This window comes from Panulirus ornatus, chromosome 27 (genome assembly GCF_036320965.1).
Source record: "Panulirus ornatus isolate Po-2019 chromosome 27, ASM3632096v1, whole genome shotgun sequence".
NCBI lineage: Eukaryota > Metazoa > Arthropoda > Malacostraca > Decapoda > Palinuridae > Panulirus > Panulirus ornatus.
The window spans coordinates 3,002,475-3,023,203 of record NC_092250.1 but is presented as its reverse complement, the minus strand read 5'-3'; the positions used below and the strand labels follow the sequence as shown (position 1 = coordinate 3,023,203).

The following is a 20,729-nucleotide window of genomic DNA, read 5'->3' as shown; positions in this document are numbered from 1 at the left end:
ACACACACACACACACACACACACACACACACACACAACTTAACCTATGCCCAATGTGTCAAGTTTAACATGATCTTCCACACTCACCTTCTGTCTCCACTGTACACACTCAGCTGATGCATCAACTGTGGTCAACGTCTCCACCCACATATTGCCTTCTACTGTACACAATCCCTAGCCAGTCATCCATAGTCCTTAAGTAATACATAGATATACTTCGTCTGTAGTCTGACCTCTCCTGCCTGTATCCGCCTAGTGTACTGCTGTAACTCATTTTAATCATCCGATCATCTACAACTACTACTGCTTAATAGTAATAATAATAATAATAATATAATAACAATCATAATAAAAGTAATAATGATAATGATAATAACAATAATGATAAGAATAATAACAAAAAATAATAATAATAATAATAATAATAATAACAATAATAATAATAATGACAACAACAACAACAACATCCATTCCAAACTGAGTGTTGTCCTACAAGGTCAGGTTGTGGGACCCACTGTTCCTGTGGTACCTTCATAACAACTCACCTGCTGAATCACCTCATCTGAGCGAGTGCAGTGAACCGAGGATAACGCGTCTGAAAAGTGAGCTATGGTGGACCGAAAACGGCGCGCGAGTCAAGCGATGCGGTAACATAAACCCTCTCACATTTTCTATAACGTCTACACTGTAATTTTCAGGCCCTGTGAGGTGCTGTGGTGCGCTCGTGAGAGACTAACCCACAAACATTTGAAAACATGTCCCAGTTATGCTGTAACTTCACGTAGTAAACTACCTAAACCTGTTATCTAAATGTGCATTCAGCACTTATGTCAACTTTGTATAATTGTGTAATACTTGGGAAACTTTATATATATTTTACTTCCACTTGTAGTAAGTTCCGCCACGAAGACAACGTAAGATATACGGGAAATTTGAGGTTAATGAATCCTTCTTATTCCTCAGAAGAGACAGATATTTATAATTCTGAAGCTCAGGAAAAAAGGGGCACAGGAGATGGAGATCATTTTGAAGTCTATGAAATTAAACTAATTTGATATATATACCATTTAGTGTAAGGTATATATATATATATTTTCCTGGCTACAATCCTTGTCGTCTGTCTATGCACACCTACGCCCACGTAACCCACTTATACATCACCTACCTGGGATCCATCTCTCCCACTGACCACCGATTTCACATTTGACCTAAGCTGTTTAGGTGCATTCACCCATCTAAGCCTCATCACCCACCTATACCACGTACACCTACCTACACCACTTGCACCCACCTACACCTTCACCAAACTTTGTCTCGTCATGCTCGTAAAAGCAGCGTGGCGTCACTCAGTGTTTACCATCTATACACAATGTTGAGGGTAAACAACAGTGACGTCACGACCTGCAAATTCTCAGATGAAAAAGTGTGACCAGAAAACCTGTTATTTTCCTCATCTCATCATCATTAACGAAAAGCTTTTAAGAAACATTTCTCCAATCAATGAACCAATATATATATATATATATATATATATATATATATATATATATATATATATATATATATATATATATATATATATTCTTTTCTTTCTTTTAAACTATTCGCCATTTCCCGCGTTAGCGAGGTAGCGCTAAGAACAGAGGACTGGGCCTTTTTTGGAATATCCTCAACTGGCCCCCTCTGTTCCTTCTTTTGGAAAATTTAAAAAAAAAAAAAAAAAACGAGAGGGGAGGATTTCCAGCCCCCCACTCCCTCCCCTTTTAGTCGCCTTCTACGACACGCAGGGAATACGTGGGAAGTATTCTTAATCCCCTATCCCCAGGGATAATATATATATATATATATATATATATATATATATATATATATATATATATATATATATATATATATATATATATACATTATGTATCTGCCAACGTATTTGTGTATGTCTGTGTCTATCTCTGTGTATCACTTTGAACATTTCCTTTCCAAAATATTCCTTTCCCTGGGGCGTTTTCATTCAAGAAAATACAAATTCAGGTATATACATACACAGATATATATGTATACATATATACTATACAAATCTTAGTACTTGTTATCTATATTCTTAATGACTGGTCGTAGCGACATGAAAATAGTTTCTATTTGTTCAAGTTTGTATGTTTGTGTCATTGTTACGTAATTACAAAATCACATTTCCTCTCCAGGTTTTCGTAAGACGACAAGAATGAAACTAGTCATTATCATCAGCTCCTTGCTACTGGTAAGTATTTACGTACATACGTACATGTGTGTGTGTGTGTGTGTGTGTGTGTGTGTGTGTGTGTGTGTGTGTGTGTGTGTATAAATATCCCCGTAAGTTAAGTTTTTAACATTTCTTGTCTGTTTTTCGTCGTCATGTACATATTTCTTTTTCTATTCTCGTATGTCTCCCTTGATGTTTAGCACTTGCGTCTGTTTACTGTTTTTGTATGTGATTTTGCAAGTGACCAAGTATTCCATGACAGGTAGTGTACCCAGTGTGTTCTTGTTCTGTGTTCTATCTTGTGTTCAGTGTTCAATGATTTATTTCTTTGTTCTATGTCCAAGTTTTTGTGAGAACATTTTGCTACATTCCTCTTCTGAGATCAGGCGTTTGTTGTCTGTAATACATAAAGTTCCTTTTCTCTCTATCAGAAGATGACGAAAACTATCTATAAACAAGCGGAAGACAATTTAATGGAATTGAGAGAAAAAAAAATTGAGCAATTAAACGTACAACAGTTGGAAAGACTTTAACAACATCATACTGAAGCCTCATCGGGAAAGTGATAATAGAGTGAGGAGGAAGTGTCAAAGACCTTAAGGTTCATTACGAGGGAAAAACCTGAACTTAATGAGCATAACGAAGAGCCAGGTCTGCCGCGTCTTATAATGATCGGGTTGATGGTGAGAACGCGTACAACGAGAGATAGAAAGCTGAGGGTAAGAGAGACACATAGAATGTTCAATGTGTACAGGCAATGATGAACATCGCTGTGTTGTACGGTCGATAACCAGGGTAGATAAAGTCAATAACACAGAGGGAATTCAAAATTACTTAAGAGTAGATAGGAGTAAGTGGATTAAATGAGTTATCGTGAGTTACCTAAAGATCATGAACCACACTGCTTTAGAAATGGTGAGAAAGACGTATGATCAACTATGCATGATAGAAAATATTGGAGGAGGAACATATATATATATATATATATATATATATATATATATATATATATATATATATATATATATATATATATATGGGAAGACACGGAGAGGTTAGGTCTATAAGTATACCCGGATATTTATTAAAAACACGTCGAAGAAAACGGCCCGAGTGTTGTGTACTATTCACTGTCGTAACTTGAGTGTCGTACTGGAACTTACGACGTCGTAACCCTCACACCAAACCTGGCCAGACCACAACACATGGCTCATAACAGACGAGAACAGACTTGTGTACGAGTGGGATTACGTGGTGAGCACTACGCTCCAGCCAGGCAGGCCCCCTCTTCCCTCTCATCCCAAGGCAAAAATCTTGACGAAGATACTCTCTCTCTCTCTCTCTCTCTCTCTCTCTCTCTCTCTCTCTCTCTCTCTCTCTCTCTCTCTCTCTCATTACGTAAGCACAGGAATCCGGTCTGACGAGAGGATGTGATCCCATTCCTCTGCTGCCTCCAGACCTGCTTTCATTATTAGTAACTTTTTTTTTTTTCTCCCATCATGGCTGTAATGCAGGTCTGGTGCCTGATGATGATATTCCCAGGGTTGGCTACAGCATGGTACCGCGTCTCACGTGCTTCCGGATGGATAATGACACGATCGTTTGCTTGTGTGTGTGTGTGTGTGTGTGTGTGCTTTACACACACACACACACACACACACACACACACACACACACACACACACGCCAGCCCCCAAAAACAAAACGACTTGGCCATAAACAAACATATACCCAGCCAGCTGGCCAAAGTGAACCAAAACACCAAAAAAAAAAAACCACAATACCACAAAACCACAAAAGTCACCTTGAAACCCCGAACCTCACAACTGAGAGTAGCAGTTTGTGGTTGACACACGTCATGTACATAAACACCACAGGGGAACCAGCTGTTGGTGCACGTGGAGAACAGCTGTACTGTACACATTGTTGATATAGTACACAGACTCTGTTCATTTATATGAAGAACACCACTAGTACACCAAGATCATGAACAACATGAACATAACACTGTGCACGAGAACAAAGTGTGGCAGAGAGACATCCTCAGTGTTATGTTTATGTTCATGTTCTTCTTAATGGGTGAACTTCTTCGTTCTTTGTCCTATTAGTCTCTTTTCTAATCTTCTCACGTGATAACAAACCTGTACACTGGCAACGTAATCCTATAACGAAGATATACAACATCATGTTGAACTACGGAAGTACACCAACCAAGATAATATAGGTTTAACACGAGTGTTGAAGCAGTGTTATAAACCCACCAGAAGCATGCAAAATAACATGACTATATCATGGTTTAATCAAACCTACTGATACTATATGTAATTAACACGAATTATATAAGAAACAGATTAGTATAAGCAATTCTAATACAATCGTAAACCTGAGTTGAAAAGAAAAAATGAAATCGTGTATAAACATACGTAAATTGACCCATTTCTCACGACGGTACGACCCTTGGCTTTGATGGCCTGACCTTTGACCTGACCCAGAAGTCAGGTCAAAGACCAGGCCATTACACCTCAGGGTCGTACCGTCGTGCTCACGGGTCGTACCGTCGTGCTCAAGGGTCGTACCGTATAAACAAGACCAAAAATTCAAACTAGCGATATCTGAAAACAAAACCAAAAAGGGTCATTACCAGCCAGGTCTGGCAAACTGTTACGACCTACATGTTGTTGTTGTTGTTGTTGTTGTTGTTGTTGTTATTCCTGGCTGAGCTAACGGTAGCTTGCGGCTTAGCGAGTGGGGGGGGGGGGGTTGTTGTGTCACGTGATCACAGAAGCGTCACCCCACCACTATTCAGTCAGCGTCACCTTCTGTGACGCTATATATATATATATATATATATATATATATATATATATATATATATATATATATATATATATATATATTCATTTTATTATACTTTGACGCTGTCTCCCATGTTAGCGAGGTAGCGCAAGGAAACAGACGAAAGAATGGCCCAACCCACCCACATACACATGTATATACATAAACGCCCACATACACACACACACACACACACATATATATATATATATATATATATATATATATATATATATATATATATATATATATATATATAGAACCAGTCATGTGTGGTGCCGGCTGGTCTGGATGTCGAAAGCGATTATGGAAAATGACCTTCAGTTACCTTACCTTGCTGTCTGGTCTCCAGAGCCCAGGTCAGGTTCCTGGAACACTAGACAGGCCCCTGGAACACGAGTCATGTCCCTGGAATCCCACACTAGAAAGCTCCCCCCCCCCCCCCCCGGGCCAGGGAGCCCCCGGAACTAACTTTCTAACGGAGAGCAAGGAGGGCAGAGGGACGGACCGACGCCCTCCCGTCTCCTGCATGTTTACTGGTCAGGTCAGGTCATACACCAAGCCACCGTCCCCAAAGATAGTAACCTTGTCTACATTTAATCGCCGTTTCCCATGTTAGCGAGGTAATGCCACGAACAGACAAAGGTCCAATCTGCTCACATCCATTCTCTAGCTGTCATGTGTAATGCACCGAAACCACAGTTCCCAGTCTACATACAGGCCCTACAGACCTTTGCATGGTTTACCCAGGACGCTTCACATGCCCTGGCTCAGTCCAATGACAGTACGCCACCCCCAGTATACCACATGGTTCCAATTCACTTTATCTCTTGCATGCCTGTGACAACAGAAGAAAGCTTCAGTCACGAGGGGAAAATAAAAGAAAGCACATGACAAGTGTGTCAGCAGCTGATGCTGACATCACTGTAATGTCAGCAAGATTCTGGTGACCTAACTTTCCTGTCACAAATTATGAGAGAGAGAGAGAGAGAGAGAGAGAGAGAGAGAGAGAGAGAGAGAGAGAGAGAGAGAGAGAGAGAGAGAGAGAGAGAGATGTACGTACATATACGACTTTTTCCATATTTCCTTATCACTAGCGACTTACATATTCAGATCATACCGTAGAATCATACGAAATCAATTCACAATAAGTACAATGAACTTCTGGAATCACAGTGAGGTAACTCCATGAAGCAGGACGTATCTGTTAGTACATCATGCCTTCAGTTTTGTTCAGGTTGGCGGACGATTATAGCAACGAAACTAAAGCAAAAAATACAAGAACAATTGCACTACAAATCCAGTAATACAGGTAGACATGAGAACGAGAGAGGAAAATAATCCAAGGAGAAGAAGAAGTAAGGATTAGGGAACTCAACCCTCATGACTCATGTTGGGGGAGGAATGAACACCCTCTCACACACCCCAACACACAAGCCACTGTTATCCCTCATCACCCCTTCCTAGACACATACTCCCCCATTCCCGTTAACTAGACACAGAACTCACCATGACCCCCCCCCCTTTCCCATTCACCATACACAGGACCCAATGTGACCCTCCTCCCCATACCCCATCACTGTACAAACCTTACTGACCACAAACTCATTCCTACCACTTTTTTGTATGATCTCGAAGCCACAAAATATCTCCTACAACTTTTTGTGTGATCCCGAAGTTATATTCATAATATGTAATACAGACGCTTTTCTTTTATGCATCATTTTCTTGCTGTACATGTAATCTAAACGTAATTAATGATTAATCATCAAATGAAAAGTACTATAAACCTTAAGTTTATGGTACGTTCAATGACGTTTTCTCTGATTCACAAATCATTTCGAGAAAACGGCACGTCTGACGTCATGACAGCGGTGACATAGCTATTTAAAAGCTGGGAGGAGGGCGGCAGGACCCCTCTAAGGCGAACCCTTTCTTCAGAGAAGTGAAATTTGCGTCTCGTTTTGCTTAAATGTGACACTCCTACGGTTGCCATAATGACTCCTGCAACCTGGAGGTGAAGATTTCTGTTCTATCAACGCTATAACTTAAGTGGGCGCTACTGCTTGAGGGGGGGAAATACACAGGCGCGAGAGGCAACAATCACCACCATGACTGTGCAGCGGCGGGGGAAGGGAAAGTAAAAAGATATTTATCCAGTGTTCTCTGGCAACTCCAGCCACCCGTGACCATCCTAAACACCATCGCAAATTATCATTAAGGATTTAAATAAGATTCTTAGTATCTCTTAAACGTTGTAAAGATAGACTCCGGAACTTTGTGAAACTTAAAGAAAAATAAAGTGGAGTGTGCCAAGAGTACTTAAGAACCATACGTCACTAGGCTGCTCATCCTTCCTAAACAGCAAGAACTACTGACAGAAATGTTCTCACGCTCTGACGTGCCTGCAAGCAAAAAATGATGGCATAAAAAATCGCTTTAATGCCCCTGCTAGCAACGACTTAATGTATGAACAGTTTGATGCGCATGGAAGAAGCGAGTGATGGTAGATCCGGACAGCCATGCGCATGTCGCCTGCAGATACATTCACGCATGATGGAGGAGACATATAAAATGGCCTGAATGTTAGTGAATGTTGAGTGAAAGGTAGGGTGCGTTGACAGGGGCAGCAGAGTGCGTTGTGCGTTGACAGGGGCAGCAGAGTGCGTCGTCCGTTGACAGGAGACTGAGCGTGTACAACGTAGCCACGTGAGGAGGGAACTTCAACGCAGCGTAGAGAGCCATCAGGGTATGGGGGAATGGGGAGTGTTCTCTGACATTCCCCATCACTCCCTCATCCCCTTCACCAGTCTGCCATACCTCAGTCTGTTTCCTCCTCCTTCATCGACGTTTTTCATAAATTACTCATCCTTTTCCTCCTAACCTTTGAAAATTTTCTATTTATTCTATTTTGTTTTATTCTGTTTGGTTCACCGCTCCACTACAACGTATGCACATCATCCATTATATAATCGACTTTCATTTCTTTTATCGTTTTTATAGCGAATACATATTTCCTTATTCCATAAGCATTAATTTTCCCTCTACATTTCTTCTAATTATAAGTTTCCACCTTCCATTTTCTCCTTCCATAAGTCATTCTTATCTTTGTATTTCCTTCCTCTTCTCTTTCCTTTTCTCTTTTTTTCCCATCTGACATTTCTTCCTTTTTGTGTGACTTCTATTTTTCTTATCTTTCTCTTAACTTATTGTTCTCTCTTCGTATTTGACTCATTCTATTCTTCCTTCCAATTTATAATTAGGCCTTCTCTACCATCATCATCATCATCATCATCATCATCATCTTCACATTTTCTTCTATCTAATCTTCCTCGTGTTAATGTCATATTCTCGTCGTCCCGTCTTGCTCTTTCCTATACATTCCACGTTTCTTTTGCTGATCTGCCAATCCCTTTATTATCTACAAAGTACAACACTGTATTTTCAGTTCGTAATCTGCCTTGGCCCTTTTCCCAGTCCCTAATCGTCCAGTGTTCTTTCATAATCAATAATGATTTTCCTTTTCCCATTTACACCCTGAATTCTCCAATCATTTCTTCCAATCCCCAAATTCCTTCCAGTCCCCAATCTTTCATCTTACAGTCTTCATACTTCTTTCACTCAACTACTTCTAGTCCCTAATCATCTATCGATACCCTCCTATCACTTTCCAATCCTTTACGTACCTTTTCCCACTCCCAGGTTCTCCTCAGTCATCGCCTCCAGACTCGCTCGATCCAGGAGACCTGGCTAATGACTGGCTCCCACCGAGGATATCAGTAAGAGTGACGAGGCAGTTTGGCTCACTCCCTCAACGTATGATTTCTATGATCGCTCCCGCGTGACGCCTGCACCAGCATGTGTCCAGCTCTCGTTAAGCAGCACTCCAGGAGGTCCTGGGTTTCTCGGCGTTCAACGAGAGAGAAAGAAAGAGAAGTTCAACGAGGAGGCAAGACCCAATACGGGTAGTCTTCACAACTTCACTCCAGTGGCAAATACGTCATTTATGAGTCTCCTTGATACCCTAATGGAAGCTGCTTTCTGGGCCATTCTAATACCACCTTCTGGAGGAATCTACGAAGAGAAGAGAGAGAGAGAGAGAGAGAGAGAGAGAGAGAGTCAGTCTCGAGCACCGCGACGCTGCCCTGGACCTAACCCAGTGAAAGCCAGCGAAGGTCTAGGATTTACTTTCTGACCGCCAGATGGCAACACAGGGCGTCCTCACCCCACGATCCGTCGCGTGTGACCGTTCGTGATGACGTGGGAGGAAGTCACAGCTCGGCTACATCATGGGATCCCATCATGATCATGATGATGACGATGATGATGATGATGATGGTGATATGAAAATCAGAGAGCGAATTAGTTCCATAAGCTCGTCACGTTGGCCGGCTGGACCTGCCCTGCTGGTGGGGCCCTAATTCTGACTTTCACTGGTGCTTTGTTTTCAGTCGTTTCATCACTTCCAACCCTAGACGCCTCGACTTTCACTTGACGAAAGGGAAAGTACAATTTTGGTAATGATACGTTTTCTCTCTTTTCCGGCTCTTCAAAAAGCTACCAACTGTGATCTAATTTTCTGTTGGTTTTGTCGAATCACACTTGTGTTTTGTGAGAGGAAGATGAGATGCCTCTGGGTACATCAGATCTGAAGTATATTTGGATGATGTAAAAAGACAATTTCGTCTCGACCTCGAGATGGTTCGAAGCAAAAACCTGACAGGTTTCGAACTGGCTCGACCTACCTCACGACCCCGACTCTTCTCTCATGCTCGCCCGCCACAACACACTCGTCACACACTCGTATTCCCTCCTGATGTTTCCCTTTACCCCGTCACCAGCGCTCACGAATTACCTTCCCATCGTACGTCCGTATTTCACGACCCAAGACGCAACGAAACTGTCGAAACTGTCTCGGAGATCGTCTTCCCTCGAACCTTAGCAGACCCTTACCTTTTGATACACCGTTACATGAAGTGTAGCAACCTGGCGGGTAACCTTAACGCTCACTCATCTTCACCGGGAACCACTCACTCTCCTCCCTTCCTACTCGTACATGCGACTTACTCTCCGTATAAGACCCAGACCGCTTTAAGTCATTTTCCATTTACAGTATATCCATATATGTGTAGCCACTACCATTAGGCCTCTCTCTCTCAACCCTATCAACATACAGATAATTATCTTTTTCCAGTATCTTTTACACACATTCCGTCTATATATATATATATATATATATATATATATATATATATATATATATATATATATATATATATATATATATATATATAATACAGTGTTATGGAAAGGCCACAAAATAGCAATCTCAGAACCACTTACTCCACCCCCTACCCGACCCCCGCGGTAGCACAATGGCCCTAGGGGCCTGCTCCCCCCCCACCCCACCTCCCACCACCATCATCACACCTCCTCCATCACCCTCCCCCTCCTTCCCCCTCCCTCACGTTCTCCCTCCATCAATCTATCCATCTACGTTTTCTTTTTTTTTTCATCTATCTCAATCTTGCCCTTCTCTTTTTTCCATCATTTTTCTCCCTGTCTCCCTCACTTCTCCCTCCCACTCCATGTTCGTTAGTCTTGTATGTTTCAAGCAACGTTCTTCCGCCCCTTGTTGAGGGATGCTTACCTGTTTCGTTGCTCTGGTTCTCATGATAGAAACAGATTCGAGATGTTAGGTAAAAAAGTTTCGAAGCGTTAGATGACAAAAGTTTTGAAAAGTTAGATGACAAACATTTCAACACGTTAGGTTACAAACGTTCTGAAACGTTACATGACAAACGTTTCGAAAAGTTAGAAGACAGACATTTCGACACGTTAGGTTATGAACGTTTCGAAACGTTAGATGACAAACGTTTCCAATATCTACCTTAACAAACAGCTGACGACCCTGACTGTCTTGGTGTGTTCTACAGGTGGGGACGGTGGTCACGGCTCTACCCAAAACCTGTCGTGGCGGAACCTGTCGCAACCAGGGGGCTCCCGGCAGCAGCGCCACGCCCCGCGAGGCCCCGTCCTCAGCAACGCCCCTCAACAGCCCGCCCCTCACATCGTCCGTGAAGAAGGGCCTGACGGCGCCTGAGGAGGACGAAGAACCCCTGACGGAGGAGACAGCGACGGAGGAGACAGCGACGGAGGAGACGGTGACGGAGGAGACAGCGACGGAGGAGACGGTGACGGAGGAGACGGTGACGGAGGAGGTGCGACGCGTAGGTGTGAACGGCTGGCTGGCTGCCCCGACCCAAGCCCCGGCCAAGAGCGAGTCCCGTACCCCCGTCCCCAACAAGAGCGGTACGGATCTGACTGTACCATAGCCCTCAGGGTACTCCTGTGTACCCTCCTTCCTTCCCACTCCAGAAGGTGGTACATCTGGGGTCACCACACCAGTGTGTCTGCTTCCTAACCCCACATGATGATATATAAACTAAACGTTCAAGTTATATACATTATTCTGCTTCCTAACTCCACAAGATGACATATAAACTATATGTTCAAGTTATATACATTATTCTGCTTCCTAACCCCACATGATGATATATATACTATACGTTCAAGTTATATACATTATCCTGCTTCTTAACCCCCACATGATGATATATAAACTAGACGTACAAGTTATATACATTATTCTGCTTCCTAAACCCACATGATGATATATAAACTATATATAAACTTTGGCCTCCTCTCCCACTCTCCCCTGACGAGGCAGGTCGCTGTGAGAGCCCAAAGGGATACGGCATCAAGTGTCTGAGCCGGATGGACCAATGTGAACACGACGGCCATTGTCCCAACTCCACCAAGTGTTGTCTGGTGGGCGAGTGTGGTCAACTCTGCGTCAAACCCAAGCGTAAGTGTCGCACGCGACTGTTCAAGTGTTGTCCTCTCCAGCACGTCGGTACGGGCCTTACTAGCACGTCGGTACGACCCTTAAGCTGTAATGGCCAGGTCAAACAAAAAATTCGATTACGATGAACTTTATAAAACCCGTGATGAACCAGACGTGTTAGTGACGCTAATCTTATCCCTTTCAGAGATTTCCCCTGAACACAGCGATCGTACAACACGTTATCTATCTATTTCTTTTTTGAGATGGAATGGAAAATTCAAATTTCGCTCCCGACCTCCAGCTAACAGGCTACGTATCAATCCAGGTCATAGGTTATGATAACCTGTGTAGATAAGGGAACTTTACGAGATTATACCTGAGCCTAACTTTATCAGAAGTTTAGATATATTTAGTTTTGTCGTTGTATAATGTATCCTGTGTCTGTGCGATGTATCTTCTTACTGTATCAGACCAGACTAGGATCCTTCTCACTACTTTCCAAATTGATGAGTTATCATTTTCTCTCATCTCTGTACTTGTTTTAGTATCTTCCTTCCCTGTAATACTGAGTCACTCGCTTCTGTTGCAAGCTGGATACTTTAATAACGAGATCTTTCCCTACTGCCTCCGACAGCCACTTCTACGACGGTAAAGGAACCCGTGAAGGAAGGCGCGAAGACCGACGCCAAGAAGGACAAGGAGACGGCAAAGGAGGAAGTGCAAGGAGCCAGCCAGCAGGAGGCGGAGGACGAAGGAGACGCGGACGAAGAGAGCAACAGGGAACAGACGGAGGACAACCTCCCAACAACGGTTGAGTTCGAGGCCACGACGGACGCCTCCACCGGAGAGGCCACAGACGCGTAGGAGGACGAAGGAAATGTATTTTCTATTTTTACCACAGTTGCGACGGCGTCGCTAATAAAGCGACACATGTATTGTAGATGACCTTCCTTCCCATGTGGGTCAATGTACTCACGACTCTATTGATTTATGAAGGAAGACCTACGTCATCATCATGTACTGTTCCACTACACATAATGATGATAATGATCATTATCATTATTATTCTTGCGTTGATATATTCACACCAGCTCACTATTTTCCCGACGAATGTACCAACATTATGTTGTTTGCCAAGTGTACCGTACCCTGGGGTACCTGAGTCTGAGGTACCTATGCCTGAGGTACCGTACCCTGAGGTACCTGACCCTGGGGTACCGGACCCAGAGGTACCGGACCCAGAGGTACTGAGGTACCTATGGCCTGAGGTACCGTAGGACTTGAGGTACCTGACCCTAGGGGTACCGGACCCAGAGGTACCGGACCCAGAGGTACCGGACCCTAGGGTACTGGACCCTGAGGTACCGTACCCCGAGGTACCGTACCCTGAGGTACCATACCCTGAGGTACCTATGCCTGAGGTACCGTACCTCGAGGTACCGTACCCTGGGGTACCGGACCCTGGGGTACCGGACCCTGGGGTACCGGACCCAGAGGTACCGTACCCTGAGGTACCATACCCTGAGGTACCGTACCCTGAGGTACCGTACCCTGAGGTACCATACCCTGAGGTACCATACCCTGAGGTACCTATGCCTGAGGTACCGTACCCTGGGGTACCGGACCCTGAGGTACCGTACCCTGAGGTACCATACCCTGAGGCAGCTCAAACCTCGTAAAAAGTTTACATTTCATTTTCGTTGGTTGGTCCAGGATGATAAAGCTGGGACTTTATGTGTGCGTCTGTGGCAGACGTTGTAACGTATGACGCCGCACCTCCCTGCTCGACGACCCATGACTCTCTGTTGACTTGATTAGTCACACTAAAGATAATGAAGCCTTCTGATTGGCTGATCGATACCCAATCATGAGAGTCTGGTCAGACAGGAAAGTTTTCTGATAAAATATTGAGATAATATTCGTTATGTGTTCGGTATGTTATATCCTCAAATACAATTACATAGCCACTACACCAGCTACTTCTATGATAATACATAATAAGAATACTGACTAAAAGTAACATTTCTCTTGATGTATAAAGTCATAAATGACTAGTGTAAATAATGCTGTAGGGACCAAAATAAAGTGTTTCTTATTGTTTACATTTTCTCTCCTGCTTAATATTCGTATGCGTACTCCAGGCATGATTCACGGCCGGGTTCGAATCCTAGGAGTCGCAGTCGGCCCACACCTACATTCGTGTGTGTGTGTGTGTGTGTGTGTGTGTGTGTGTGTGTGTGTGTGCTCATGAAAGGTACGATTTACGTCAAAAACTCCTCAAGCCAACTTACCATCACATAGGTACCCTTCATGTTTATCTCATGTCAGAAATATTCAAGATTACCTCTCTAATCATCATTCCTGTTCATGGTATTCCATATATAAAGCTTTTTAAAGCGCATAGGTACCATAATTCAGGCTACGAATGTTATGTTTTATCTGTACTTGCAGAATCTTTTTCAAATAGCACATGTACAAATATCCTCTTCAGTTACCCAAATACTAGTTTTTTCTTTTGATGTTTTCGTCCATTTTCAATGGATACACTATCGCAAGGGATAACAAGTCTATAGTTGACCTAGGCATAACCTTCGTATTCTTAGGTTAAATTTCAACATCTCCCTATTACCCACAATGAAGCGAGTATATGCGATAGAGGCTGTCACTAACGGCCATTCGAAGGAGCATCCACAAAGCTTCTTTCATCAAAAAGAAAATTTCGTTTACAACCGCACACGTCCTGGTGGTAAATGAAAAGAAACTAGTCCAGCGGTCGTACCACTAGACACAGCCCTAATATTGTCGACGTGGTGGAGACGTGACTCACAAGGGAGATAAACTCTAACCTAACCTAGAAGGGGCACACGACAGTGATAACAACGACAGACAGGGAAGATAAGGGAGACAAGACTGTCTCAACTGATAAGGGACACCATTAGATTCCAAGCAATATCAATGAATGGTGCATTCAAACAGTACCTGATGGGTATAATTATTGTGGGAAGGACATGTGTAAGAGAACTATTAGTTAACAAACCTCTATGGAACAGCAATGATCCAGAACAGACGTACGTTGATAACAATACAGGAATAATGTGAGGACAAACTCCAGACACACTCCCTCCCTGTGCTCCACGACAGTATGATGACTGGGAATTTTAATGACAGGGAAATCAACTGATAAAACTTATATTCCCATGGAAAAAGTGAGTCAGGGAGAAACACGTACCGAACACATTTTGTAGGATCATTAACCGCATCACTACGTTATGATTGCTACCGGACTCCTCCTGCGTATGGTTACTATTGACAGTCACCTTTGGCGACATTGAATCACAATCAATGTACAAACGGAATAAAAACTCGCCGAAGAACTTCTCGCTTCAAAGGAGTCCATCCTGTCCCTGCTACTTACCATAACGCAGCTTTGGAGCTACTGGGGTTTCGTATACGAGGTCTTGGTGCTATATACTAATATCATGTCATTACACATATAACAGTGAGGAACGCTGCATGAGAACAAGAAGTAAACACTGCAGGGTAAGGGAGGAGGAGCAGAGAGGCTTTGGAAAGAATAATGTGGACGAGACGAAAGATAATCCAAAACATTTCCACAAGTTCATTAGCAGCAAATTATCAGTCACAGACCAACTAATCAGGTTAATGAACCAGAAGGAAGGAACAAATGAAGATAATAAGGATATACTTGAAGCCTCCTCATATCTGCTGAGGGAATGTACGAAGGCATTTACTAAGTCATTCGAAATTCAACAGGTCAGTAGAGGAAGGTGTAATCCCCGAGGTGTGGGCGTCTGTCGTGCCCATATTTAACAAAGGTGATCGGGAAACCTCGCTGAGCCACAGGCCGATCACACCAACAAGTCTGCCACGTAAAACACTGGAAAGGATCATCATAAGATCATTGGATTACCACGTGCGAAAGAGGAGCCACGTAACTGGAAGACAACACGTGTTCAGCCAGCGACTGTGTGTCATGAGTCTACCACAGGGTGACCTTCCTCTCACAGAGATGTATCATGTATTCCTAAACTGCCATAAAGCCTTTGACCCTGCCATCCAGAGGAGGGTATCTAAGAAGCCAGGGCTACGAGCAGGAATATTGATACTGTAATGACTTATCTGATGGACTTGACTCTTACCTAAACATGTTTACGAATGAGGTCAAGATCACTGCATTGGGCCATAGCTGGACTTGCAAATCTGGTCTGATAATAATCAATTGGTGAAATTCAATGCAAGTCAGTACGAGGTAATGAGGAAGACACACTTGAGAGAAGGCTTCTGTGTGATCATTACCTGTTGGGATATACGCCACAGATGGGACCTTGAAATCAATACCTAACCTATCCTAACCCGTCGCTTGAGCTAGACAGCAACTGAGACGGTACCTTAATGAAGACGGCTGAGCCACGACCAGAGGGCTGAGGAGCGGTACCAAGCTGGCCACCATGGGGTTGGCAAGAGAGACAGAAGGTTTGAATGATCGTGTGATGTTACAGAAACTTGGAAGGATGGGAGAACCCACGAGTGTAGAACTCTCTCCCCTCGCACTGGATAGATATGTAATCATTCTCTCTCTCTCTCTCTCTCTCTCTCTCTCTCTCTCTCTCTCTCTCTCTCTCTCTCTCTCTCTCTCTCTCTCTCTCTCTCCAACGAATGGGGAGGTGAGGTGGTGGAGGGAGAGGAGGGGCTTGGGTTGGAAGGAAACGCCCCAGGGTTAAGAGGGGTCTTAAGCAGCTTGGGGTCTCCGGCTTGCGGGAAGAGGGCGAGCAGTTCCTGGCATGCCATCCAATACATATCAGTCATTCCCTACACACACACACACACACACACACACACACACACACACACACACACACACACACACACACACTTCTCTCCCATCTTTCCTTGAAGACGTCTCGGTATTTCTGAACCCCACAGATCCCAACATATAGCAGGTCAGGGAGATCAAAGCTACCACAACGGCCCCCGGGGGAATATGGCAATATAGTTCGAGGGGAAGACGAGGAATGTCTTGGGAAATAAAGTAGATTTAATCATATCTCTCACTTCTACATCACCATTGTCAACTTCCCTCCACTACAGCCACCTTCGTACCTATACATATGATTATATGAAGCTCTCAGTTAGTGTAATTATCTCAGCGTAATTACTTGTAATCACCATTTTATATTGTAGGGAGAGAGAGTTCTACACTCTTGATGTTCATTATCGTACATCATTTTAATCAACATCAACAACTTCATCACTCAGTGTATTCCATTCATAACGTAAAAGTATTTCTTGACGTATTTTCTACCAATTATTTCCTGCTTAATTTCATCTTAAGATCTCTAGTTGTTCTGCATCCTTCTGGAAAACTGTTCACTGTTCTTCATACTGGTTTATGCCGCAAAGGCTGTGATCAAGTCACCCCTGAGTCTTCTCTCTTCCATGGTTGACTAATTTATGGTTTCTAAACCTCTAGCATTGAGTCAGCCCTCTTATTTCTAGCGCCATCTCTGTTGACTTCCTCTAGACCTTCTCCATTAGTTCTCCGAGCTTAAGTGCAGTGATCAAGTGAGAAGATTAGTCTCGTTTTGGCTTAAATCATGCAAACAGATTGTTCAGTATTTCCTCATCAATACATCTGAATGCTCTATTAACAGCGTATTTACCTGCAGACAATACATCTCAACAATCGTCCTCAGGTGGGGCTATGGTGGCATGTTAGGTACAATACTAACTTTCCAAGAAGCGCGCCTCACACACGGGTTGCTGTAGCTTATTTCCATTAAGATGATATTTACATCGTTGTCTTCTCTCATTGTGTATCATCCACATCAACTGCATAAGCTTGGGTTGTATTTAATCAGTCATGTATCCGACCAACATCGAAGTTTGTCTAAGTCCCCCAGACTGACAAGGCTGGTCTCACGAGGGAAAAATACATTTTGTTGTTGATGATAATCTCAAAGTTTTATACAACGACAATAACTACGAGATGATAGGACTGTCCTGCCACCTGTATGATGTATATAAGGAATACATCGTTGAGCGATAACCTCTGATGACCTACAACAAACTAAGTCTTAGAGAGGCAGGGGAGATGACGGTATGCGAGCCACCAAGATGATTTCTCGACTGTCAAACAAACCCTACGAAAGCTACAGACACGACTCGGAACTTTTATAACGTAGAAACAAAAAAAAGGAAAGGTTAAAAAAAAAAAAAGATTGGGAGAAAAAGAACTAAGAATGTTTTCACCACCTATGACTGGCTCTTTGTGCAGTAAACAGTTTCATTCTGTGGCACCTTCTGTGCCACAACAACTACGGTAAGTGGAGCCGGACTCCTGTAACTCCTGGGATTGTTGAACTGACACGACGGCAGAACTTGTGATCAATCAATGGTTTTATCAAGATGCTGATAATTCCCCTCTGGTGTCAGCCCCGTCACTCTACCTGACGCTTGACATCAGCGAAGGAAAAGTTGTCACGAACCTCCATGACATGCCCACCCTCTCCCTACCATGTCATGCCCACCCTCTCCCTACCATGTCATGCCCACCCTCTCCCTACCATGTCATGCCCACCCTCTCCATACCACGTCATGCCCACCCTCTCCCTACCATGTCATGCCCACCTCCTCCATACCACGTCATGCCCACCCTCTCCCTACCATGTCATGCCCACCTCTTCCCTACCATGTCAAGCCCACCCTCTCCCCAGGTCGTACCGTCCTCATCAAAGACCGTACCGTTGTGCTAAAGTACTACCGTACCGTCGTGCTCAAGGACCGTACCGTCGTGCTCAGTGATCGTACCGTCGTGTTCACGGTACCGTCGTACCGCCGGAGCGTACCGCTGTACCCATGGCCCGTACCGTCGTGCTCGAGGGGCGCACCGCCGTTCTGAATGGGTTAAGAATTTGCATCACGCCGAGCAGCCGAGGGTCGTGACGTCACATAAGAGCTTATAAAGTCAGGACGTGACTCACGAATGACTTCAAGTGTCGCACGTGACTTCAATATACCCCCACACCCCAGCGGCCGGCGTCTGTGCATACCTCCTCCTCCTCCTCAGCGTCCGAGTTGGAACGGAGTAGAGAGGCCCATCGCCACTTGCGGAAAACTTGGATTTACGACACAATGCTCAGGTATCTTACGGCCTCCACACTCGCGGAACGACGAGTTAAAAGCACTCTTCCCACTCCTGCATTGTGCCACATGGAATATAGGACAATAATGTCTGGTTGGGTTACCACTCTACCTCCGCCGTCCCCCGCTGCCTTCCGTCAGCTCTCGAAGGACGTTATAATACACGGCGTGGGTCCAAAGACCCGCCACAGATCCTCTGGAAAAATTTCAAGTGCCGCTGGTTGTCGCTTGTATATTCACACGAATATAATCTCAATATAACATTCAGTAAATAATTACATACTTGATATAGTACAATCATCAGGATAATTACTTGCGTCTACATTCTGTGGCTTCAAGAAATTTTATATTTCTCAAAATCACAAGACTAACGTTGATGCAGCGGACATGAATGCTTTCCCTTCGACTCCAGCTACAGCAAGGAGATGCCTAAGATTGACTTTTATCTTATCTTCAATTAAACCTTTAATATTTCCCGCACGTGATGACGTCCATGGTCAACCATGGCTACTATCTAACGTGGACAACTGCACACTTTCAAATCCTTGACTCGCTAAGGAGCTCTCTACTCTACTGTCTTGTCCTCATTCACAGAGATTAGATTACGATTGCGAAATACTGTTACTTATCTCGCGAAGATAACCTCGTCACAGCCCATCAAGTCTTGTGTTTATTTATCCTTCTCATGTATTGTCCTCCAGAACATAACCTCGTCAAATACTTAAAGATCACAATTTTGCGCGTGATCAAGATATTCCTATGAGTCCACGGGGAAAATGAAACACGATAAGTTCCCAAGTGCAGTTTCGTGTAATAATCACATCATCAGGGGAGACACAATAGAGAAATATAAAATTCAGTTGATATACCTCGAAGAGACGAAGAAGCTAGGACGCCACTTGGTAAATATGCGATTGTCCAAGATGGACAATATATATATATATATATATATATATATATATATATATATATATATATATATATATATATATATATATATATATATATACTCCTATGAGGACCTATCACAATAATAATCAGTTACCACCGCCTCTGTCTGGTAATGTTGCCATGTAACAAGAGTTTAAATCTCATTCAGATATGAGAGAGAGAGAGAGAGAGAGAGAGAGAGAGAGAGAGAGAGAGAGAGAGAGAGAGAGAGAGAGAGAGAGAGAGAGAGAGAGAGAGAGAATTATGACAAGTCATTCTTTCCTCCTCCTCCTACTCAACACATTGGACTTCATAACCATTCGGTGCTTGACGGCGGGTCACATCCACCCTCACCAAACATACAGGGAATTACTGCCTCATGTGCCCTAATTCCTCCATGTTCCAGACGAAGGCAAGCGCCTCAAGTCCACAGAAAGAAGCCGGTAAAACGCCCAGCGAGTGATCGCTCCCGTTTCCCGTTCTTTCCTCGACCACAACGGCATACCAATATTGCTTTTAAGGCTAATTCTGACCCTGTAAATCACTTTCCCAATAATACGACTGAAACATTTTTACGTGACCCTGTGCTATGTAACCGCTCCAGCACGCCATTGGTCAGGCGCAGACGACTCGACCAATAGCGCTGGTTAGGGCGACTCGAGGGAGCCAATCGGCGGAGGGCTTCAGGCAGGTGGGCGGAGCCACTGCGTCTCGGACTAG

At 43.7% G+C, this 20,729-nt stretch overlaps 2 protein-coding genes across 2 annotated transcripts in view; one reads left to right on the top strand and one right to left on the bottom strand.

Moving 5' to 3' along the window:
* Window positions 1-20,729, bottom strand: part of LOC139757540 (tyrosine-protein kinase BAZ1B-like) — a 141,541-nt gene that overhangs the window by 93,324 nt on the left and 27,488 nt on the right. The gene's annotated exons all lie outside the window — the stretch shown is intronic.
* On the top strand, window positions 485-14,020 carry LOC139757474 (uncharacterized). Its single transcript, XM_071677994.1, has 6 exons — window positions 485-647; window positions 2,199-2,254; window positions 11,008-11,383; window positions 11,802-11,939; window positions 12,553-13,162; window positions 13,250-14,020. The coding sequence occupies exons 2-5, from the start codon at window positions 2,219-2,221 to the stop codon at window positions 12,780-12,782; spliced, it is 780 nt and encodes a 259-aa protein (XP_071534095.1). The 5' UTR covers window positions 485-647; window positions 2,199-2,218; the 3' UTR covers window positions 12,783-13,162; window positions 13,250-14,020.